Genomic DNA, 25,075 nt, shown 5'->3' with positions numbered 1-25,075 from the left:
ACTGCGCCACCAGGGAAGCCCCCTCCCTTTTTTTTTTGAATAGCCCAACTGACATTTTATGCTTTGTTTTATTTGGGGGTTAGGGGATAATTCAAAAGCAGAACCAGGTTTTATATCCTCGCATGCACACTTTCTATCAAAGTGTCATTTTGCCCAGCTCTGAAATTATGGTCCTGTCCTCGGAAAACATTGTCGCAGACTTGCCCGTCCTCGCAATGCTTCTGATGCCCTTTCTGAACACACAGGCCCATTTTCAGCAGGATGACGTGCTTGGGCTGAGATATGATCAATGTGAAAAGTGGAACTGGAGGAAATGGTCCCGGAACCCACTAACCTAGAGGCTCTGATAAGATGCTTTGCCCATAAAATGTTATTCTTATTAAATCCCGAATGAATCAGGCTCCCGTCTCCTACGTGAAGCTTTGCAGGAGTCTGCCTGGTGAGTCTCCTCTGAAAGAGATCTAATTCACTTTGCTAAAAGTTCAAGAATCCACCCCTGAGGCCTCCCTAGCTCCTTTTAAAGAGCAGAGATAGGACCCTCATCGTTATTTATTTCAGCACTTCTTACACACTGGGAGCCCTGCTAAGCCTTGTGTGACAGCACCTCCGTGTACATGCCCAGCAACTGTCAGATAGGGACCGTCATTCCCATTTTCCGGATGAGGAGAGTGTGACTCAGGGTACGTTGCCCAAGACCATACAGCTATCATGACAGTTTTCTGTCGCTGTGGAACAAATTTCCACTAAATGAGCGGCTTAAAACAAACACACACTTGTATCTATGTATTTCCTCAGCGTTTCCACAGGTCAGGAGTCTGGCCACAGCTTAGCTGGCCCTTCTGCTCAGGGTGTCACAAAGCTTCGACCCCGGTGTCCACTGGGCTGCACTCCTTTCTGGATCTTTCCCAGGCTCTCCTGGTTGTTGGCAGAATTCAGTCCCTTGTGGCTACAGGAATGAAGTCCTCCTGTTTCCTTGCTGGCACTCTGCTCCTAGAGGTGCCCGCAGGTCCCTGCCATGTGGCCACTCCCACTCCAGACCGCCAGGACTCAGTCTGATAGCCTGTAATCATGGGAATGACCCCACCACCTTTGTCCTGTTCCCTAGGCTGGACAGATGTCACAGGTTAAACCATTCAACCTCCCAGCTTTCCGTGGACTCACCTGCACGATGAGAGCTTGCTCCCAGGTTGCGTCTAACTGACTGTTCCTTGTCATTCACATGTCAACCTAATGTCACGTCTTCTGAAAGTCCTTCCCTGACCACCTACCAAAAGCAGGTCTCTTTTCTAGACCCTGATTTGTTCTCTTCAGAGCACTTGTCTCAACTTGGGGTCTTGTCACTTATTCACCCCTGTCAGCCTCCTAGAAGCGAGCTCCATTTGCTGGGGCTGCCTTGTTCACTGTTGCAGCCCCAGTGACCATGGAAGGGATGCCCCCAAGATGCTTGAGGACCATTGACTCCCCTCCGTGCTAAGAGCTGACACAGAGGCATGTGTCAGACATTTAGTCCACACCACAAAGGAAGCCGAGGCACAGGGAGGTCACCCGGATAGCAGGAGAGGCGCCGGGGTGTCAGTCAGTCAGCTCCCAAGCCGGATTCGCCTGGGCAGGACACCCTCTTTCCTTGGAGCCATGGGGTCTAGTTGACCAAGCCACTGATATCTGTGCCCCTGTTTGGTCCTCATGATACGAGAGACCATGAATGGAGGCCTTTCAGAATGTGGACTCTGATGGATGGTGGGCCTATCCAAGGTCACACCGTGGTCAGTGGGGGAAGCTGGCTGCCACTTGACATGTACCCACCTCCTTCATTAGCTCTCTTTCTTCTCTGCCAGATGTGTAGCCTCCTGTGGGCTGCTACAGCAAATTATCACAGAATTGGTGGCTTAAAAAAAACGCAAATTCGTGACCTCACGGTTCTGGCCAGGACTGAAATTAAGGTGCCAGTGGGTTCAGCCTTCTCCAGAGGCTCCGGGGGAGAATCCTTTCCTTCCTCTTCCAGCTTCTGGGGGGTCCTGGTTCTCCTTGGCTTGTGGTGTCTGCCCATGTCTTGACATGGCCTCTTCTCTGCTTTGTGTCTGTGTCCAAACCTCCATCTCTTTTCTAAGACAGCAGGCATTAGGACCCCCCAAACCCAGGATGATTTCATCTTTCCTTGAAACTGCAAAGGCCCTGTTTCAAAATAATATCACTTTCTGGGGTCCTAAGTAGACATGAATTCTGGGGGGGACACTCTTCACCCTACTACACAAGGTCACCTCTCCTTAGGTCGGCCACCACTGCCCCAACTTTTCTTGGCTCTGACACCCTGGTCCCCACTGGTCCGTGTGACTCCCTGGCCGGCCATTCCCTCTCCAGCTGCCCCAGTTCCATCCCCCCCAAGCTCCAGAGCAGTCTCCCTGCACCGTGGCTTCTGTGCCACCCCACCTGCGTGTCTCCCTCTCCCACTGATTCTGAGCTTCCAGAGGGAAGGGACTGTGTCCCCAGCTCTCTGCCCAGACCTGCCAGGAGGGAGCATTTGAGGGCTATCCCGGGAATGCCCTGGAAGGAAAAGGAAGAAGTCAGAGGAGGGAGTGAGGGATGAAGAAGGAAGAAAAGGAGCGGGGTGGGCAGAAAACCCCAAAACAGGGCAATTTCAGCATCAGCGGGGGCGGCAGCTCAGGCCAAGGACCTTGCAGCCCTTTTGGGCTCATGGTCTTGGTCCACAGCCAGCTCCTCCGAGATCCGCACACCCCAAACAAGGTCATCGCAGTTCTAGTGACACCTTAAAGAAAGGATGCTCTTGGGCTTCCCTGGTGGTGCAGTGGTTGAGAGTCCGCCTGCCGATGCAGGGGACACGGGTTCGTGCCCCGGTCCGGGAGGATCCCACATGCCGTGGAGCGGCTGGGCCTGTGAGCCATGGCCACTGGGCCTGCGCGTCTGGAGCCTGTGCTCCGCAACGGGAGAGGCCACAACAGTGAGAGGCCCGCGTACCGCAAAAAAAAAAAAAAAAGAAAGGATGCTCTTGAATATTTGCTGCTGTGTTTTCATTCTTGACAAGTATTTATTTTCCCTTCTCTCACCTCTTCTGGAGAACTCCTCCTGGGAGAGGCCCTAGACAGGGGCCAAGTGTCTGCTGATTTGAGCCACAAACACTTGACTCCAGGTCTTCCGTCTTTTGTTTTAATTGTGTGAGCTCTCTAGTTCATCCTCCCCCTGGGGACTCCCCTAACGACCAATCTCTGTTCACCAGGGACCTGTGTCTGTGAACTTGGCAGCTGGGGCTCCATTGGCTTAATGCTCATCAGTATTCACAAGTCACAATGCAAATGAAAATTTAAAGCTATGGTATGAGTGTATCTTTCTCCCCCATATTGTTACAAATAACCAATAACCACGGTGTGTTTTCAGGTAGAATTGCTATTTGATAAACTCAGGAGCAATCGCTTTTTATTTTGAAGAAAGCTGTCATTAGTCTCAAAAGATTTGACATTTACTCTAAATGAGTGAGTGGGGCTTGCATTTCTGAAACCCACGGCTTTAATACAAAGCTTTGGAAAGTGTGTGCATGTTAATGATGGGTAAATCAGAGCTGAAGCTGTCCACTGAGTTTCTCCAAGGCTGTGTTTCTTTCACATTCATTCTTCCGTGTTTCCTGTGTGTTGACAAAGGTTCTTTTCCCCCTAAAACTCCACTCAGGGTCTTCTGATGAGTTCTTCTGAAATCCAACCTTGTCTTTTGTACTTCTGCGTTGTCTCTGCATCATCCGGTCTTAGCAAGAACCTGCTAAGTTGGTTTAGCCAGAATCCCCCACCCTCCCGACCTGATCATCTTCTGGTCATGTTGCTCATCCCCCGGGTGGTTTGATCCCCCTGGCCTGCCATCAGCAGGAATCCTGAACCCCCCTCACCTCTGATGTCTCCTCTTAGTAACTTTCCATCCACCGATCCCCACCTGCTCCTCGGCTACAAATCCCCACTTGTCCCCCTTGTGTTCAGAATCGAGCCCAGTTCTATGCGGAGGTGTCTTTTCCCCTTTGGTGATTGCAACTGAATAAAATCTGTCTTTACTGCTTTAACTACGGTCCTGGTTTTTCTTTGACTGTGTCTTCTGGTGACAGACGCCATGCTAGGGGTACAGAAGTGAAGAAAGCAAAACCCCTGCCTTTGAAAAGCACAGCTTGGAGTTGGGAACCCTTTGCTATAATGATGACATAGAGCAGAATTTTCCAGAAACTCCCCAGCCGAGATTTCACTGCACATGGCCTTCTGTGTGCAAAAGGGATCGGCAAACTTCTGAAGGACCAGATAATAAATATTTTAGGCTTTGAGGGTCACATCAGTCTGCGTTGTACATTTCTTTTCATTTTTGCTTTGTGCATGTGTGTGTGTGTGTGTGTGTGTCTTGTTTTGTTTTTTACAATCTTTTAAAAATGTAAAAGCCCTTCTTAGCTCACAGACTGTACAAAAACCAGCTGATTGCTGGGTGTGATCTTTTAAGAAACTGAATTGACATCTTCAACCCTGATTTAATCATCATGAACGTGCATACACTTTCCAAAGCTCCATGTAAAAATCACAGATGTTAGAAATTCAAGCCCCATTCACTTCTTTATAATAAATGTCAAATCTTCTGAGATTGTACCAAAACTGGCAGAGGCTGTGGACAAGGATGACCAGGACAAGTTACTGAACCTCCCGGAGCCTCAGTTCCCAGGTCTATAGAGCCGAGACCATTACACCTGGGAGGTTTAGTACCTAGCAAGGTGGGAGGGCTAAATTCCATCAGGAAGGGTAAGTGTCTGTACCCACCAGTAGAGACCCTGTGCTCAGTGAGCAGTCATTCCTGGGACTCAAGAGGCCAGAAATCGTTAAGAATATTGAGGAGAAGAATGTTCACACAATAATCCACTTGCAGTTCCAGGAAAAGAAAAGGGAAGGAAGCAGGAACACGGGGCTCCACTATCGTAACACTCACTCTTCTGCTCCCTGTCTGAGCCCTCATGCCGGGGGAGAGACAGGCACTCTAGGTGTCATCAGGCATTTATCCCCGGTTGTCATGTTTGTCACGTGCTCCTCCGCAGGCTCCAGAAATCACATTTTCAGCTTCTTTGTTTTCTCTTACAGAGACATCAAGCCAGACAACATACTGCTGGATGAACACGGTAAGCCGGTTATGAACGCTTTCTAGAGACTATTTCAGTGGGAACTTTGAGGCTCTGGGAATTTGGTCCTGGTCCTGGTGAGCTGGATTTTAGGGTCGACTAGAAAGCCTTCTTTTGTTTCAATCTTGGTGAATGAGCACCTGTGTAAATTTCTGGTCTGTGTCCTGCTGCGGTGAGTTAAGTCCAATGTATTTGATGGTTTCATATCTAAAGACATCACCGTTCCCGTCCTGGTGTGAGGACAACAGAGCAGAAATGGGAATGGGATACAAGGTTGGAAATCTCTGAGCCTCCCGGCACTGCTCTCCGACCTGTGAACCCGGGGCTTCAGGGATGTCACTCACCTCTCTAAGGCTCAATGTCATCTTCAGTAAAATGGGGAAAATGATACCCACCTTCCAGATTGTCATGGGGATCAAATGCGATAGGGTGTGCTTGGCAAGCTAGAAATCAGTAATCAGTAATCCTCTAAGCCTTCCCTCATCCAGGCTTCTCAAGCTTTTATGTGTGTACGGAGTGTGGGCATCTTCTTAAACTGATTCAGTGGAGTGAGGTGGACCTGGGATTCTACATTTATAACAGCTCCCAGTTGAGGCTGACACGGCTGGTCCATGGAGAAGCCTCCATGTCAGTGGCTCTCCAACTCTGGTCTTATCGGAATCCCCTGGGGGACTTGGTAAGAATCAGAGGCCAGACCCTGTCCTGTTTAGAGAACCTGGGCCTCTGTGTTCTGAGTCAGTCCCAGGGATGTGGTGCCCAGTCAAGTCAGGACAAGTCCAGGGCACAGCCCAGCAATGACCGACAGTCTCCTGCAGTCCGTGCCAAAGGCAACTTTGCAGCCAACCATCATGGCAGCCTTGGAGACAAAATTCCCCGATGTTGCTTCAGGAACTCATCTCCCAAGGGCTTTCGGGGCTGTGGGCTGGAGTGAGCAGGTGGGGATTTTTCTGCCGTGCTGCTGAATCTTTCGGGGATGAGTCTGCCGTCTCATCTACACGGCTCCTCTGACCTACCTCCCCCACTCCCTCCCGCAGGCTGGGGCTGTGGCTCCAGCCCGAAGCCCCTCTAGGACTTGTGCGTGTCACCAGTGTGTCTCAGGGAATCCTGCCTCGTTGTATAAACCCCTTGGTACTGGGATACAGAGTGGGAGTGGTGGATGGGACCATCTGGGCTCCAGTCTCCTGCCAGAGGCTGAAACCAGCCCAAATGCTTTGGGGCAGAGAGGTGAAATCCCTGTGCTCCCGAATGGAAGGTCAAGGATGACCTTAGGTGGCCAGGGGGAAACTGAGCAGAGCTGAGGCTGCAAATCAATGTCCCCAGTTTGTATCTAAAAGGCAGGAACCCCAGACCTGGGTCTCAGCTGGTCCCCCAACTAGCTGTGTGTCTTCAGGCAAGTTGCAAAACAAGTAATACCGCCTTGCAGGGTGGCAGAGGTCTAAGACAAGATGGGGAGGATGAGCCACTGTCCCAGCACCAGGACATAAAGGTGCTCGGGAGGGCTTGTATTAGCTTATAGCTCTCAGCCTCTCCTGTCCTTTCTCTGCTCAGATCACAGAAGCAGGTGAGGTGGAGGGAGAAGAGGCACAGGCTGGGTGATGCAGGACCCCTGGCAGGGCTGCCCTGGAAACCAGGGGTGTGGAGGGCAGGGTTCTGGCTGGGATCCTCACAGCCCCAGCCTAGAGACTTGAGAGAGACTTTTGGACAAAGACCTTTCAGGCCCTGGGCAGCTTTCCAGAAGCAAAATCAAGGCAGGAACGCCAAGCAGTAGGAATAATTCAGCCGTTTCCTCTAGGATGAAATGAGACTCAGCAAGCCTGTGGGGTTACCCAGGGCCTGCCTGATGCCGTAGTTCCTGCCCGATGCTACAGCCTCGGGTCAGAGCTCACACAGCCTTCTCCGGGTTCCCTCGTTCCTGGGCTCCTGGATCTCCGTCCATCCCTTCCTACCTCCCCCTCTGTGCTCGTCCTCACCTCTCCCCCTCAGCCCTTTCCCACTTTCCTCCCAGATCTCCCCATCCTTCCCCACCTCCCGCATGCCTTACACAGTGTCCTGACCCTGCCCTCTGGCTTTGCAGCATTCCACACACTCCCCAAGGATTCGAACCCTCCTCTCTCTTCTCTAAGCTCCTTTTTCATCAAGCTTGCTGTCGAGACAGAGCACTGAACACTATTTCATACTAAGATGTGAATGGCTGATACCCACCCCTCCGTCAGCTTTAGCATCCAGTGAGTGCCTTTTGGGGCAGTGCAGAAGGAAAATCAGGAGCAGAGGATTCTCAAAAAACACAAATTTTCTCCCCTAGGAGAGAAGGACAAGAGAGGAGACTGTGGCTATGTTTTTCCTTCCCCTGATTTATGACAGGAGATAGATGCTCATCAGCTTTTCTTTCTTTTTTTCTTACTTAGTCATTGTTGCCTTTTTCCCCCCTCCAGCTGTATTGAGGTGTGATTGGCAAATAAAAACTGTATATGTTTAGGTTGTACAATGTGATTTTTTAAAGGTGTACAACATGATGATTTAATACACATATACATTGTGAAATTAACAACACAAGGTAATGAACGTATCCAGCACCTCTTAAGGTTACGTTCTTATTGTGTGAGTGGTGAGAACATTTACATCTACCCTCTTAGCAAATTTCAACCACACGATACAGTATTATTAACTACTGTCACCATGCTGTACATTAGATCTCCTTACCCTGTTGTTAAATGCATTAAAAAAAAAAACAGCTTACAAAACAGATAGCTATGTGTTTCTATTTAAAGAGTTTGCTGATTGACCTCATTAAGTGTTTTCTCAGAGAACAAGTTGGTTGCTGTGTTTACAGTGAGTTATAAGCATAATTAAATAAATGCATTCATATTTTATTCAAAATGTTCAAGATCTGCTGGTTATATAAAATCCAGCAGCGTCTCTGCTCCCCTCTGCTTCCTGATCTTTCAGACTGGTTTTATCTCCTAGAATGGACGCTAATTCTACTCTGAGATTTGGGGTCTCTTGGCTAGCAGCAAAAGCAGAGGGAGACTGTACCTGGAGGTAAAATGAAGTTGAAGGAGGATGTAGCATCATAGCACAGCGTGAGAGGAAGAGTTGAGAGTGCTTTAGGGCTGAGGGCAAAGTGCTCTAGGAAATGGGGAATTTAAAACTGTAGAGGGAAGGGGAAGGGATTGCATTCATTTTCTGTTGGTACAATAATGCTGGGGGGTGATGGATAACCACATGAACTCAATGGCATAAACAAGAAACATCCAGTTAGCTCACAGGCCTGTGGGGTTAAGCTCTTGTAGGCAGGGCTTGCTCCTAAGACTGAGGTCCTGCAGGGTCAGCCAGGCAGCTACGGTGACGTTGGCTGTGCTCACTCCCATGTCTGGGGGTCGCCTGGCTGCCAGCTGGTACACCGTGACCTTGGCTCATTGACTGGGCAAGTCGGCCCAGCTCCTCATGGCTCACCTTCTGGCAGGCCAGCCCTGTGTGATCTCGCGTGGCCATAGCAGAAACAGAGGCAGGGAAAGCCCAGTCACTTAAGCCACCACCTGCATCACATTTGCTGCCACCCCAGTGGGCAAAGCAACTCACAAGACCCAACCGGGTCGGGGTTGAGCACTGCCAAATGACATGGCGAAAGGAAGGATACAGAGGAGGAGGAAGTGCGGAGATTAACGCAGTCATCCAGCAGATGGGCAGGTGGGGGGCTGGCCTTTAACACGTGGGAGCTTGACGTCCCCCAAAATGAGCAAAGAGCCGGGAGTCAGAGACAGAAGGGCAGTGCCTGCGTTTTGCCCTGAGTGTCTACTGAGGACCCTTGGTCAAAAGGTACTGACCATATACTGTCAGCTTTCTTATCTGGAGTTTCACATTCTCGAATTGAACCAACCTCAGATGGCAAACATTCAGGGAAAAAAACTCCAGAAAGTTCCAAAAAGCAAAACTTGAATTTGCTGCTAGCTGACAACTATTTACATAACATACGCATTGTACTTACAACTATTTACATAGCATTTACATTGTATGAGGTATCTATAAGTAAAAAGAAAAAAAGTATATGGAAGGGTGTGCCCAGGTTATATGTAAATTGTACACCATTTTATACATGGGACTTGAGCATCCAAAGATTTGGGTATCAGTGGGGGTCCTGGAACCAATCCCCTGCAGATACTGAGGGACAACTGTAGCTCTGTCCTCTTCTGTATGCAGGAAAGTAATTCCTTCACTTTTGCAGACCTGCCATAAGCCAGGTGTTGTGACAGGCGACCCAAGGACACAGACCCCCTGTGGCCGAGGACATCGTGGTCTAGGGTGGCGCGTCTCAGCCACGGCTGCACGTCACCCAGGAACCGTAAAAGGTGCCAATGCCAAGGTCCCACCCGCAGAGGCACTCACTTGACTCATCTCGCAGGAGAAAGTGCTGGGCGGGGTGTGGCGGGGGCGGGGCGGGGGTGAACATGGGGTTAAAGCTACCAGGTGGTAGCTTTAAGGTGTAGCCAGGGCTGAGGGAGGGACAGAAAAGTAAACAGGTGATTCTGACCCAGCAGGGTAAGTGCTGGGACTGGCAGGGGTGAGGCTGTGCCGGAGCAGAAGGGCAGTGAAGCTGGGGAAGGGGGAGGGGGAGGGGGAGGGAGGGCTTTCTGCATCCTCCCTCCAGAGTGTGGGCACCAGAGCATTTGGGAGCAGAGCCTTCCAGAGGGCAAAGGAGAAAGCTCCACTGGCCAGAGGACAGCAGGCTGTGAGGTGTAGAACTCATTCTTTTCTCAGGGACCTCGGGATGGGCACTTGGGGATCAGAAACCTCACCTGGACCTTTAGTAACAGGTGACACAGCAGCCATGCCAGCAGAATGAATCTGTTTTCTCATTGTATCCCTAAACACCCCAGCGCCAGGATCCAAACAGCCAGGGACAGCTCCTGTGCCCCAGAACCCCTGAGATCACTCAGACTAGCCAGTCCTAAGCCTGCTTGCCCTGCCTTACCTGTTCCTTCCCACAGAAACCACCAGAAAGGCTCTTGGCCACATTTCCTCCCTTCTCCCTCTGTCTCATGACTAACGCTAGTACTTCCCTGGGGGGACCCACATGGTGTGATGTGACCCCTCCTCTTAGGAGCTGTGAATAACAAACTATCTTTTCAATGGTAAGTGTCTCCTAATCTGAGGACTTCACTTCTAATTTTCTATTAACAGGCTCTATTTCAGAGCACTCATTCACTGGACTTATTTCAAAGAATTTACTCTCCATCTGTTGCTGACATATTTGTAAGCAAGTGTGATAAGTGTTCCCCAAAACGGCAGTGGCCAGCAGCAACACCCCCTTATCACTTGTCAAAACACTGTATGTGCTGTGACATCCCCCTCACGACCGAGACTCCAGGAAATTAACAAATCAGGCGTGTGTTGATTCTGAAGCCTCAGATGCAGGGATTGGAGCAGCTGAGATGGAAGTGGGAAAAGCCACCCAGGCAAATTGGGGGGGTGGGGGGTGGGCAGAGGTGTTTCTGCTAAGTCAGAGGGGCCAACAGTGCGTGTCATTATTCTAGACGAGTTTAAGGATAAAGCTTAGGAATGTGGCTTAAAGCTAGCCTGGAGTCCTTGGGAGGTTTGTAATGAGATTCTTTCTGAAGACTGCTGGGAATGGAAGTGTCTAGCACAGTGTGATGTCTTAAAGTCCTGAAGACCCAAAGCAGGAATCTCTGAGGACCCCCAATAAATAGCCCCCTGTATTAGTTTCCTAGGGGTGCTGGAACAAAGTCCCACAGATTTGAGAGGCAATAAACAGCAGAGATGTATTGTCTCCCAGTCCTGGAGACTAGGAACCCGAGGTCAAGGTGTCCGCAGGGCTGTGCTCCCTCTGAAGGTGACAGGGAAGGGTGTGTGTCATGTCTGTCTGCCAGCTTCTGGTTTGGAGACACGCATACTTCTTTGACTTGAGACAGTGTAACTCCAGACTTCAAATGGCATTCTCCTTCTGCTTCCTTTCTGCTTCCAAACCTTGCCTGAGTGCATTTAAAAGGCAGAAGCTAAATCTTGTCCAGACCCCTAGCTGCAAGAGGGTCAGGACATGTGGTTTTTCTCTCTTTCTGGTCCTTATAATACAGGAGGCAGGAAAGAATGGAGTGGAAAAGTATACTAGGTATCAAAATATAGTCTCTATCCCCGTGCCTCTCAGTCATTGCAAAGAGCAAATCATGGCTGAGAAAGTTTGTAAAAACCTCCCTGTAAACCTAATTCACTGTGATTAGTATGATTGCATAAAATTACATGCCAACACAGAGACGTGGAAGGGAAATGATTGATCAGGTAGCCATGGCTATGCTGCAGTAACTAATTAACCCAAAATCTCGTGACTTAACATTAAAAGCCACAGAAGTAGAGAAGAGGGGAAAGAAACTCAGAACTGTTGCGCCCTCTCAAAAGCCTTGGGGGAGGCGGTTTCCAAGCAGCATCATATCAAACAGGGTGTGAAGGCTGGGCAGGTTTTACGAAATCACAATATATCCCGGGTGAAGGCGTTGAAACTCGTCTTGGGTGGGACTTCCCCCGAATCTCAGCCTAGGAGCTCAAGAAATCCCACGCGTGTTGCATTTCTTGTACCCTGCTATTGCTTGTCCACCCCCGCACAGGGGGAGCAGGGAGCACACAGATTTTTTTGGTTTTTCGAAGATTTATTTATTTATTATTTATTTATTTTATTTAGTTTTGGCCGCGTCGGTCTTAGTTGCGGCACGCAGGACCATCATTGTGGTGCGCGGGCTTCTCTCTGGTTGTGGCATGCGGGTTTTCTCTTCTCTACTTGTGGTGCACAGGCTCCAGGGTGTGTGGGCTCTGTAGCTGTGGTGCGTGGGGTCCAGAGCACGTGGGCCCTGTGGTTTGCAGCACACGGGCTCTCTAGTTGAGGCCCGCGAGTACAGTAGTTGAGGCGCGCGCGGGCTTAGTTGCCCTGCAGCCTGTAGGATCTTAGTTCCCTGACCAGGGATCGAACCAGCATCCCCTGCATTGGAAGGGGGACACTGGACAACCAGGGAAGTCCCACACAGATTGTTTTGAAAGTCCTTCTTTCCCATCCCATGTCCAAGATAGGGGAGGAGGTCAAATCAAATAGAACAGAAGAAAATCAGAGGGTCATTCGTTCTACATCCGGCAAAGGTGTGCCCCGAAACAGAGTCAATCTTTGGTTGAGGTAAAGCCAAATGAAGCCTGGATAAGCTGGTGCCCTGGAATTTGATTTGGCTTCTTCTTTCTTTCTTTCTTTTCTTCTTCCTTCCCTCCTTCCTTTTCCCTCTCCTCACCCCCACTCTCTTTCTGCCACTGTCCTACAGTACATTCACTGTCATCTCCATGAAGGCAACAGGAAACAGTGCCCAGGATGTGTGATCCTGAGGGAAGTATCACAGCCAGGGTAGCATCACACTGACATCTTGGAAGTACAGATATTATTAGCAGTGAGCATGTAAGCCTGTCATGGGCGGGGCAGTTGGGTCCACAGCAAGGTTCTCATCCTCTTGGGCATCCAGCTGCGTCTTTTCAGCAGCACCACTCTGGCCTCTGGCTTAGGCATGATGTAGACCCCGTAAACCAGCTAAGGTGGGGATAGATGTTCCCACGAGGCTTTACTCCAAATTCCAGGGAAACAAGGCAGAAAATAATGTGCGAGGAGATCATCTCTTACACATGGACCCCCCTGTCAGCCTAACTCCCAATCTAGTGCCCTCTGGTGGGCACTACCTTAGTACTCACTCCCAGGAATTCAGAGCCACGAATCCAATCTTGGCTTCCTGAGGACAGACCTAGAGAGAACTCACTCTGCAGTAAACAAAGCCTGCCGTTCGGTTGACTATCCCCTCCCAAGCAGACCCCATCTTTTCCTGGATTGTGGCCTTGTCGGTCCCAGTGAGAGCACTGCACTGCCCTCACTCATTTGGTGAATACCCACGCGGGTTTGGGGTTATTTCATTACAGGGGCTGAGAGGGGAGAAGGGAAGGGGGGTGGCATGGTGGAGCAGGAATAGACACTTGTGCAATGTAGGTGCAGAAGAAACAGATGAAAAGTCAGCAAAAGTCAGGAAGGCTTTGGATGTTTTCTCCTGGAATATACAGGGAAGATGCAGGAATCAGTCTTCGAAGTAGGAGTCCCTGTTACTGGTAATACTGAGAAGATTCTCTGCATTGCCAGTTATACCCCAATGAGGGGACTGTGGATGGGACTTTAGCCCCGTGTAATCTCCATCATCCCACCCCCCAGTTCCATGACACAGGTAACTGGCACATCCTTAGTGTCTGCAGTTTCAAGCCCCCACCACCCATATGCACAGGTAGGAGGTGCTCATTAAATGATTGCTAAGTGAATGAAGAAATGAGTGAGAATTTTTCCAAGTCACATGGATGTCAAGTACTTCTGTACTCGGAAAATAGCCCAAGTTACAGGTCCTCGTGGTGCCAATCCTGACACTGGCACCAGTGATTACAAAAACCATGGAGAGGGTGGCTGAGTCCCGTCAGCTGAGGTCCAGCTGAAAAAGTGACGTTGCTACAGTTTTAAAAGTCAAAAATTGAAATGTGAAGTGTTGTCAACTCCTGTAAATATCATAATAGCCTTAAGAAGTAAAGAATGAAAAAAAGGTGATAGGATTGCCTACCATATTTCCTTCATTCAGTCTTTTGTTTGGTCAGTCGATCAGCCAGTCAACAAACACTTGATAAGTACCTTTTCCAGGTCAGGCCAGTGCTAAGGTACTGGGGACATAGAAATGAATGAGGGAGGATTCCTGGCCTTCCTCAAGGAGATGCACAAAGTGACAGATACAACATGGTGAATGCTAGCATGGGAATGACAGTAGAGGGGACTGTGGAGGTACGGGTCGGGGTCCAGAGGAGAAGCCTAAACTAGTCAGTCTGCCATGGATTAAATGTGTCTCCACCAAAATTCATGTTGAAGCCTTAACCCCCAGTGTGATGGTACTTGGAGTTGAGGCCTTTAGGAAGTAATGGGGTTTGGAAGAAGTCATAGGGTTGGAGCCCCCATGATGGGATTTGTGCCCTATATGGGGATGAAGGGACCAGAGCTCTCTCTTTCTCTCCACCATGTGAGGATACAGCAAGAAAGCTGTCATGTAAACTAGGAAGAAGACCTTCACCAAGAACCCTACCATGCTGGCACCCCGATCTTGGACTTCTGGCTTCCAGGACTTTGAAGAATAAATGCTTGATGTTTACACCACTCAGTCTGTGGTAATCTGTTTTAGCAGCCCAAGCCAACTAAGACACACACACCCCTCATGGTAGTGAGTCTCCTGTTAGTGGAAGCAAGCAAGCAAAGGTTAGATGTGCATCCAGCAGTAATATAACTCTCCAGCCAGGTTTTGAAGAATGAATGGAAATCTGCAAGGCAGAGGGGAGGAAAAAGCATTCCAAATGGTGTCAGAGTCTTGGAGGTGTGATGAATTTCCATGAGTTCAGAGAAAGGAGAGAAGCAGGGCTGGAGTTCAGGATTCATAAACAGGGCCGGGAGGATGATTATTGATTATTGATTCTCTCATTAAAACTTGTACTAACAGATCTCACACAGTATCCTGGGCTCCTTCTCTCCCTGAATTTTGAATGTTTTTAATTTACAGAAAACAAATAGCTGAAAAGTCAGTTCATATTTGCACATTTTGTAGTAAATTTCCATCCTCCTTAGAAGGAACTCGGAGACCTCATATGGCACTAATTTTCACTTTCCCACATCTTGACTCAACCGTTAAAGGAGACACACCGGGAAGTTACAGCTCATCAACTCACGCGGTACAGAAACCAGAAGTGGAATTCTGCTGTCTGGCGCTCCTGTTGGACGTGAATTCCCTGTAGACTGGTCGGCTTCAGAGTTGCCCCAGATCCTCCACCCCAGAAGGCCGGAAGGAAGTAAGGGCTGGTCTGTGAGACTCAGCTCTGAAGGGGGCAGCGTGGGGCGGAGGGAAATGCCCGCCCCGGAAGAGGCTGGAGACAAACAGCTTCCCACGTATCAGCTGCTGACCGTGGATGAGTCACTGGTCTCTGGAGCTTCAGGCTACTCTTCTGTAAAAAACAGGGTAGCCATACCCCCCTGATAAGAGTACTTAAGGATTAAATGCGCTTCAGCACCAGTTATGTACCAGTTACGCAACCCTAAACAACAGCAGCTTAAATAGATGGGGGATACATTGTTTTTCTCCCTCTTTATCAGTTTCCCTGCTTTGACTATTGCCACTACAATCCATACACAAGCCAAAGTGATTCTAAAGTGAGTTGGATTGTATCTCTCTTTCTCAAAACCCTCTCACTTGGAGTAAAAGCCATCTGAGCCCCTTTCCCACTTTCTCTCTCTGGCCCCCTCGCTGGTCCCTTGCAGGGCCTTTGTGCTGCCCATTCCCTCTGCCATCACACTCCTCCCCCAGAAGTCCAATGGCTTGCTGCCTCTCTTCTTTGGGTCTTTGCTCAAAGGTCATATTCTCAGTCCCTGTCTACCCTGTTTAATGCTTACAACTACCCTACAAGGTACTTATTAGTATTAGAAGAATCAGAGGCTTATAGAGTGGAATAACCTGCCCAAATCTCATGGTAAGTGGCTACATCAATTAGGACACCAGCCGTGTGTGGCAAAGAACAGGGAGCCCAACTCAAATAGTCCTAAGCAACAAAGGGTTTTTTTTAGCTTGTATAGCTGAAGCCCAGTGGAATGTGGCTTCAGGCAGGGTTCGCTCAGGCTTTGGCACCATTTCTCTGCCACCCTTGCAGCTCTGCCTTCTCCAAGGATAGGCTTCATCTTTAGCTTGTCTTTCTTTGTGGAAGCCAATGGCTTCTACAGTTCCTGGGGGGGCAGGAGCGTGGTTATATCCCCACATCACACTGGCCAAAGGCAGAGAATATCACTTTAGGTAGCTCCTGAAAAAAAAAGAAAGAAAACTCTCCATTTCCTGAATCCCTAGAAAATCATCTCCCCAGTTTTCATTGGCCCCAGTTGGTTCATATGCCCAACCCTGAGCCAACTGTTAGAGCCAAAGCGTGAGGTTAGCCTGGCTGGCTGCAGCTGGAGCCACATGCCTCATTCCACAGCCAGATGCGCAGGGATGAGTAATTGCTGAGATAAGGGGATGTGAGTGGCCACAAACAGCAGATGTCCCACACAGGAGCACAGCTGTTTGTTCTTGAGCAATCTGACTCTAAAGACTGTGTCCTTAACCACTGTGCTCTAAGCCCTTCAACCAGGGAAAGGACACCATCATTGTATGCAGATGATGTGCTTCTGTGCCTAGAAACACCAAAAGGCTCACTAGAAAAATTATCAAAATTAATAGCGGGTTGTGAAATTTAAGAGAGACATAATTGCTTTTCAAAGACTCACAAAATTTTTTTTAACGAAACAGAAGTAGTTTTCTCTTTGGTAAAAGTCTAATCTCTCCTCCATTGACATTTACTGTGACCCAAGCTGCTTCTACTTTGTTGCTCCTCATCTGTGTGGCCCAAAATATCCCCCCAAGTCCACATAACAGGTGACAGAATGCGGGGCGGGGGGTAGTGGAGGGAAGGAGGGAATTCTCATTCCCTTTAAGGAAATATCCTGAAAGTTGCAAATATCATTCTGTTCATATCCCATTGGTCAGAACCTTGTCACATGACCAGCTGCAAGGGGATCTGGGAAATATAGTCTTTAACTGGGTGAGCATGAACGCAGTTAAAAATTCTATTACTACCTAGAAGGGGAGATAGGATATTGGGAGATAATTTCTTGTACTATGGATGATTAATAGAGTAGCAAAATAGGAGATAAATAAGCAAAACTTAAGAGCTTTTTATTGTACTAAAAATGACTAGGTATAAAAAGGAAAGGAAAATATTTTCATTCAAAATGGTGACCAAAACTATATAATATCTAGGAATAAATTTATCCAGGGAGTTACAAGGTCTAAATGAAGAGAACACTAAACATACACTGAAGGAATAAAGCTGAATGAAAGACAGAGCATGATCTTGGGTGGATTACATGTCCACACTTCTCACATGAATGCATAACTTAGTGTAATTCCTATCAAAATCTTAATGGGAGTATCTCCTAAAACTAGACAGAATTCATCTCCAAAAATAAACATTTGAGAATAAATGTTCTTTTCTGTGTTTCCAAGAAAACATGGAAAAGAAACAATCATGAGGGTGACCGCTCTCATCTAATTTTACAATGGGCTACAAATCTATTGTAATGAAATGAGTATAATTCTGGTCCAGCAATAAACAATAGGTCAGTACAACAGAAGAAGAATCCATATGCAAATCCACATATATGTGTGACTTGATGTAAAATGAAGGTCACATTACAAGTTATTGGAAAAGGATGACATTTTCAATAAATGTTGAAACAAATAGCTATCTACTTGGAAGAAATAAAATCAGAAACTATATCATACCATATAGAAAAATATAATCCATATGGTTGGGAGATTTAAATATTGATATAAAATATAAATTATATATATATATTATAAGAAAATATATAAAATCTTAGGGGTAGAGTAGGTTTCTGGAAACTGGAAAGTTATAAGTAAAATAATACTCAGAAACTATAAAAATAATATATTGTTTGAATTCTTTAAACTTTCATATGGAAGAGATACTATAAAGTCAAAAGAAAAGCAATAATCTAGAAGATGATATTTGCAGTAGTTGGACCAGAGAAAAGGGTAAATGTATTGAATAGTCAAGGATCTCTGACTGAAAATTGACCAACATTCTAGATAGGCAGTTCGCAGAGATACTGGTCATGTGAAAACTATGCAGCCGCATCAGCGCTGAAATAACCTTTCTCATCATCTGATAATAGCCAATAAGTAAAATTATTGATAACAGTGAGTGCTAGTAAAAGTGCAGAGAAATACACACTCATATTCTGTTTATAGTACCATAAATTGTAAGTTTCGGGAACATAAAATGCATACCCTTTAACTCCACGCTTCCACTTCTGGGAGTTTCTCCAGTCAAAATAAAAGTATCAATATGTAAAGATAAGTTCAAGAATACTACTGCTGCATATTTTATAAGAACAAGACAAAAAATTAAGCAAACAAAACTGGAAACAACCTGAGTGCCATAATAGGAGAATTGTTGAATAAAATATGGTATAACCATATATGGAATACTCTGCAAATACAGGTCCACAATTTCTTATCTGAAACCCTTGGGGCCAGATTTGGTTTCATAACCCAGATATTTTCAGACTTAAATATATACTTGTATTAAATAATATATATCATAATAATATGAAAATAATGTGTCTAACATAACGTATAATAATATTTTAAAATAATATATGCTGTATATTATGTAATATATACTGTATACTATGTAGCAAGGCTTGGAGAGCATCTTGTAATCAAATATATAAATGTTTCTGTAGCAAAACATGACTTTTCACTCTAAGTAGAATAAGTAAAACTATGAAGGGCTTCCCTGGTGGCGCAGTGGTTAAGAATCTGCCTGCCAATGCAGGGGACACAGGTTCGAGCCCTCGTCCAGGAAGATCCCACATGCCGTGGAGTAACTAAGCCAATACGCCACAACTACTGAGCCTGCGCTCTAGAGCCCGCGTGCCACAACTACTGAGCCCACACGCTGCAACTACTGCAGCCCACGTGCCTAGAGCCCGTGCTCCACAAGAGAAGCCACCGCTCGCCACAACTAGAGAAAGCCCACACACAGCAACAAAGACCCAATGCAGCAAAAATAAATAAAATAAATTTATTTTTAAAAATAAAATTTAAAAACTATGAAGAGGACTTCCAGGTCAGATTTTATCACTAAATGAATTACAAAACAACAAAACAAAACAAAACAATGGATTTCGAATGGAGGTAGGGATTGTGGACCTCATAGGTAGACCTACGTATATTGATTTGGAAATATGTCCACAATACATGGTTAAATGCAAAAGTGACTCTTAGAATGACCCATGAAGTATTGAGCTCTTTATTTTAAGAACAAAACCAAATCCTAACGTATGTGGATATACGTTTGCATAAGTGAAGGGAGAAATAATGGAGGAGTTGTATGAATCAGGGTGGTTATATGGCAGGGAAAGGAGAGATTCAAACACATGTTTGTATTCTGTGATTTATTATAATGAGCTGGCTTTACTTTCATAATGCAAATATTAAAACATTTTAAGAGGAGGAGAAATGAAAGAAAACCAAATAAAAACCATATTTGAAGATTCCAGAATTCCCTCCCAGTGGTGATGCAGTGCTTGGAACTGTTCAGGTGTGGGGTGCAGAAACGACTCAGACGTCCACCTACTTTCACATACCTCACAGTGGAAAACAGGACTGTGAATTTACTTGTTTGTTAGTATTAGAAATGAGGCAATAGAGGATGCAGGAGTGGACTGGCCCTAGCTGGAGAGGGGATTGGAGCCACGCCTTGGCAGGACAGTGCTGCTAAGAGTAAATGCTTATACGAAATTCCCTACTTCATGTGGGTCAGTATGCTCTAACCATTTCATATGTATTAACTTCCTGACTCCTCCCACCCTCTGAGATGGATGTTTTGTTATCATCATCCCCATTTTACAGATGAGAAAACCAAGGCTTAGGGAGATTATTTGCCCAAGGTCACACAGCTGGTCACAACAAAGCTGAGACCCAAACCAAGGCAGCCTGTCTCAGAGTCTGTACACCCAACTACTGCACCGCACTGCCTCTCTGCAGATAGGACCATGGATGGCTGAATGGGAGGGATGCTCATCCCAGCCCCAGAGGCTGGAGCAGACTGGATATGTTCTAGAGATGCTACCTGGGTGGGGACACTGTGTGTCTGGCCAGAAAGGGTTCCCAGCAAGGGCCTGGCTGGGTGACTTAAGCTTCATCCACAAGCAGCTGAAGGGTACTACAGATCATCACTGAGTACCTCCGGCTGCATCTCACCCGGGGGCACTGGACAGAGCGCCTGGCAGAGCAGCTTAGTCACACATCGGTGCTGGCTGTTGAGCCTGAGATTTGGGATTTGCATGTGACACCGCTGGTGCTTTTTCCGTCCACCGTGGCTGATCACATCAGGTACGCCTCTCCCATGAACCTCTCAGCAGGCCTCTTTGCACCTGCTCTACTGAGGGTCTGTCCATCTCTTGGAGGTGCCCTCCAGGCTCTCCCAATGTCCCAATTTTGTGTATGCCACCCACTTCTGTATTTAAGCCCCACCATCCCAAACACAGCTCTCAGATTTGGTGAAAATCCAACCATTTTCACAAGATGATGTGATGACAAACAGAAAGAAATGTGATTGCATTGATATCAGGTATTCAAGGGTCTCAGAGCTGGTTTTATTTTATTTTATGTGTTTTTAAAATTCTGTAGTGCTTTACAGTTTTCAAAAGTTTCACACACATGATTTCCTATAATCCCATAATAACCCTATTTTTTAATCCCCTACCCCTTCCCTCTCCCCGCTGGTGACCACTAGTTTATTCTCTACATCTGTGAGTTGGCTGCTTTTTTGTTTTATTCATTAGCTTGTTGTATTTTTTAGGTCCCACATATTAGTGATATCGTAACGTTTTTGTCTTTCTCTGTCTGACTTACTTCATTTAGCATAATGCCCTCCAAGTCTACCCATGTTGCTGAAAATGGCAAAATTTCATTCTTTTTTAGGGCTGAGTACTATCCCATTGTATATCTACGTAGACCCATCGTACCTCTTCTCTATCCATTCATCCATTGATGGACAGAGCTGGTTTTATTTTATGTTCTGAATTCCCCAGAGAGCCAGTACTCACTATTTTGGATTTTCCTCCTTCTCACCTCTCACCCTCTTTCTGTCACTTTCTTTCTTTTCCCCTTTATCCCCACATCTCCTTGTCTCCTTCCTTTTCTGTCCCTCTTCCTTCCCTCTCAGGGTTCTTCAACACCCACGTCCCATCTGCTGTCATTACTTTAGGCTGGATGGAAGGTGGTCTCAACCCCCAAGCCCCCTCCTTACTCAATTCATCAGGTACAGTACTAAGGCCCCCGCTGACCAGAGCAGACAGACAGCAGAACAAGGGTGTCTTCAGGGTATGAGAATCCTCCCTCCATGCACCCTCTCCCAACCCACTGTTTTCCTGAGAGAGGGAGTCTGGACTCTCCTGTCTCATTTATTTATCAGGAGCTTTCACTCTCTGGACCAGTGCTGCTAAACTTTAATCTATAAAAACTTCATTATGTCTTCAACATATTTGTTTATTTATAAATAATATGCATGTACCACCAAAATTCACATTATAAAACCTGCGTATAAAATAGACTTTTTTTCCACCTCACATATTTATATATGTATATGTATCTATTTTTTGGAGGATGAGCATATTTGAGTTCTACTATCTTAGCAAATCTTAATTATACAATACAGTGTTATCAACTATAGTCACCATGTTTTGCATTATCCTCAAACCTTATTCTTCTTCAGCTGAAGGTTTGTATCCTTTTACCAGCCTTTCCCTATTTCCCCCTCCCCCATCCCCTAGCAACCACTTTTCTACTCTCTGTCTCTATGAGTTCGACTTTTTTTTTTAGATTCCACATACAAGTGAGACCATGCAGTATTTGTCCGTCTCTGTCTGCCTTCTCACTTAACATAATGCCCTCAAGATCCATCCTTATTGTCCCAAATGGCAGGATGTCCTTCTTTCTCAGGGCTGAATAAATTCCACTGTATACACATACCACACCTTGATCCATTTGACTGCTGATGGACACTTAGGTTGTTTCCATAGCTTGGCTACTGTAAATGATGCTGCCCAAAATAGGCACTTCTAAAGTATCAGTTAAAATACTAATGTAAATAAAAGTTCTAATATTTTCTTCCTGCCCCACCCACCGCTTTGCAGACCACAGCTTTAAATCAGACAAGGAAATAACCCAGCTGCCTACAGCTCTTGCTAACTGTGGTTTCTGATTCTGTATCTCCAGGACATGTTCACATCACAGACTTCAACATAGCGACGGTCGTGAAAGGCACAGAAAAGGCTTCCTCCATGGCCGGGACCAAGCCCTACATGGGTGAGTATTCCAGATCCCCTCAGGCCTCAGCATTCCTCTCCTGCTTCATCTCACCCCTCCCTCACCCACCTCCCATCCCCTCACCAGACCCCAAACCATGCCCAGTATGTGCCATGCTCTGTCACACCTTTGGCCCTTACCTAAACTGTCTCCCCTGCCAGGAAGACCATCTCCTCCTGTGTTTTCTAGAGAACTCCTACTCAGCCAGAAAGGTTGGCTCCAGCTTAGGGAAAAACAAACAAACAAGTAAACAACAAACCCTTCTTCTTTTTCCTTAAAGTCCAGTAGTGTTGCCAGAATACAATTTTGGTGTTGGTCATTTTGGATCTATATTCTCAGGTACACAGTGCTCTTGCAATGTGGTTTCAGGTTGGTTTTTCTTTAGGACTTTTCATGGAAATGTCATTTTTTTTAGTACACATTCTTTTCCTTTGTTAAGGCTGCCTATTATCTGAATGTTGGGTCTTCTTTGTCAGTCTTCAATATTTGCCATTTTCAAATCTTTCTTATCTCTTTCATCCTATGTTTAAATTTTTTCTCATTTTTTTTCTTTCTCTTTACATTAAAGCATTCTCTGTTGCGTTTATTTGCTTTGTGTATTTTCTAGTGAAATATTTATTTCTGAAATAATTTCCCTTTGTTTCTAATTTTTTTCCTGAGTTCTTTTGCCAGATTTCTGAGTATTTAAATTATAATTTATGTGTTCTTTCATGTCTTGCATAATTTTTAAATGTCTATATTAGTTATTAATTCTTAATGTCTATATTAGTTGTCAATTGCTATATGACAAACCATGTCAAAACCTAGTGGCTTAGAACAATAACAATTGTATTATCACAATTCTGCCACTTGATTTTTTTTTAACATCTCTATTGGAGTATAATTGCTTTACAATGGTGTGTCAGCCTCTGCTTTATAACAAGGTGAATCAGTCACACATATACATATGTCCCCACATCTCTTCCCTCTTGCATCTCCCTCCCTCCCACCCTCCCTATCCCACCCCTCTAGGTGGTCACAAAGCACCGAGCTGATCTCCCTGTGCTTTGCGGCTGCCTCTCACTAGCTATCTATTTTACTTTTGGTAGTGTATATATGTCCATGCCACTCTCTCACTTTGTCCCAGCTTACCCTTCCCCCTCCCTGTATCTGCAAGTCCATTCTCTAGTAGATCTCCATCTTTATTCCCATCTTGCCCCTAGGTTCTTCTGACCATTTTTTTCTTTTTTTTTTTTTTTTAGATTCCATATATATATGTGTTAGCATACAGTATTTGTTCTTCTCTCTCTGACTTACTTCACTCTGTATGACTGTCTCTAGGTCCATCCACCTCACTACAAATAACTCAGTTTCATTCCTTTTTATCTGCCACTTGATTGAGTGGTTCTTCTGCTGGTTTTTGTTGTGGTCACTCATTCAGCTGCTGGGTCAGCCAGGACAGCTGAGATAAATGGGCCCCTCTCTCTGGGTGGTCTTTCATATCAAGGGGACTAGAGAGAGCTTGCTCACATGGTGGCAGCGGTTTCAAGAAGGAGAACCAACTCCCACGTGCCTATCAAGGCTCTGCTTGCTTCACATTTCCTGATGTCCAACTGGACAAAGCAAGTCACATGACGAAGACCAGGGACCACATGGGAGGGAACTGCACTGGTCATGGATACCAGGCAGCCTGATTCATTGGGGAGCCATTTATGAAACAATCCACCACACTGTCTTTTCTGAGGTGCTTTCCTTGTACAATGTTGTTCTGCTGTTTTTTCTCCTTTGGCTTATAACTTGACATGGAATTTGACTTTGATACTTTTCTGTTGCTCATTTTCACGTAATATTAGTTTCCCTGAACCTTTATAAGATGGTGTGGCTCAGGGTAGCTTTTCTAACAGACTTTCCTCTTCTGTTGTTTAAGTGACATGTCACATCCCAAGGCAGCTTGGTACCTGGGATTTCCTTGCCCACTTCCACTTGCCCACTTCTCTCTGGACCTCCTCTTTCTTTGGTCTGAGGGGCCCCCTTCCTGCTCAGTTTTGATTTCATTCCCAACAGTTTCTCCCTGGGATCTTTCCTAGATGGGAGCTCTGGCTGGATTGATTAAAGCGATTTTGTGTCCCAGACTCTCCAGCTCCTGCAAAACTTACCAAGGGCCCTTTTCACTCACCTGAGATGGGTCTGGACAAGTCCCTCCCAGTTTCATCTGCTATTCTCAGACTGGTCAGCTGTGCCTCCCAGTCAATGTCGGCTCACTATTTTGAATTCCCCTGTGCTCTGGTCCGTCATAGGCTGTGTTATTATTTTCCTTGTTTCCTTCTGTACAGAAATCACTGCCATGGAGGGCTTGTCACTGTTGCTGGTTTGTTCCCACCTGCTTATAGTTTGGGGTCTGGGGGGACAACCTAGCTTTGTAGTAAATATTGCCCATGGTTTTTGGTTTAGCTATTTATCTGCTCTGCCATTGTTTATAGGTGGATTGTGGAGATTCAAAAACTATGTCATCGTCTCCCCAGAATGGACTCCTTGTGTCCTTCATCTTTAACTTACTAAATAGATTACATAAATGAAGTTTGGCAATAAATAATGGTAAAAACAATACTTTTTAGTATTTACTATGTATGTGCCAGGCGTTCCATCCATAACCTTATTTAATCCTCACAAACATGAAGTAGGTGCAATTCTTTATTCCCATTTTAGAGTTGAGGAAATGGGCTGAGAGAGATCGGGAGACCTACCCAAGTTGACCTTGGTGGTGAGAGCAGACCCAAGTCAGTGTGAACACCAGAGGGTATACAATGAGTGGGTCTGTCCATTTCACAGAATCCCCTTGGGATGCTGAATACAGACCTTAATAAGGCTTTCACTGTTGACGACCTTTCTGAAATCCCATTCCAGAAGGATCCAGAGCTGGGGCAGTTCT

At 46.3% G+C, this 25,075-nt stretch overlaps 1 protein-coding gene across 1 annotated transcript in view; it reads left to right on the top strand.

The window, feature by feature from the left end:
- STK32B (serine/threonine kinase 32B) overlaps nucleotides 1-25,075 on the top strand; it is a 356,081-nt gene that overhangs the window by 279,169 nt on the left and 51,837 nt on the right. The window contains exons 5-6 of the mRNA XM_032631757.1: nucleotides 5,106-5,143; nucleotides 22,078-22,167. Coding sequence (XP_032487648.1) covers nucleotides 5,106-5,143; nucleotides 22,078-22,167 — 128 coding nt within the window. The remainder of the gene's footprint in view (nucleotides 1-5,105; nucleotides 5,144-22,077; nucleotides 22,168-25,075) is intronic.

Source organism: Phocoena sinus, chromosome 5 (assembly GCF_008692025.1).
Source record: "Phocoena sinus isolate mPhoSin1 chromosome 5, mPhoSin1.pri, whole genome shotgun sequence".
In the NCBI taxonomy this organism is placed as follows: domain Eukaryota; kingdom Metazoa; phylum Chordata; class Mammalia; order Artiodactyla; family Phocoenidae; genus Phocoena; species Phocoena sinus.
Note: the sequence above shows the minus strand (reverse complement) of the source record. Positions and strands in the feature narration are given on the sequence as shown.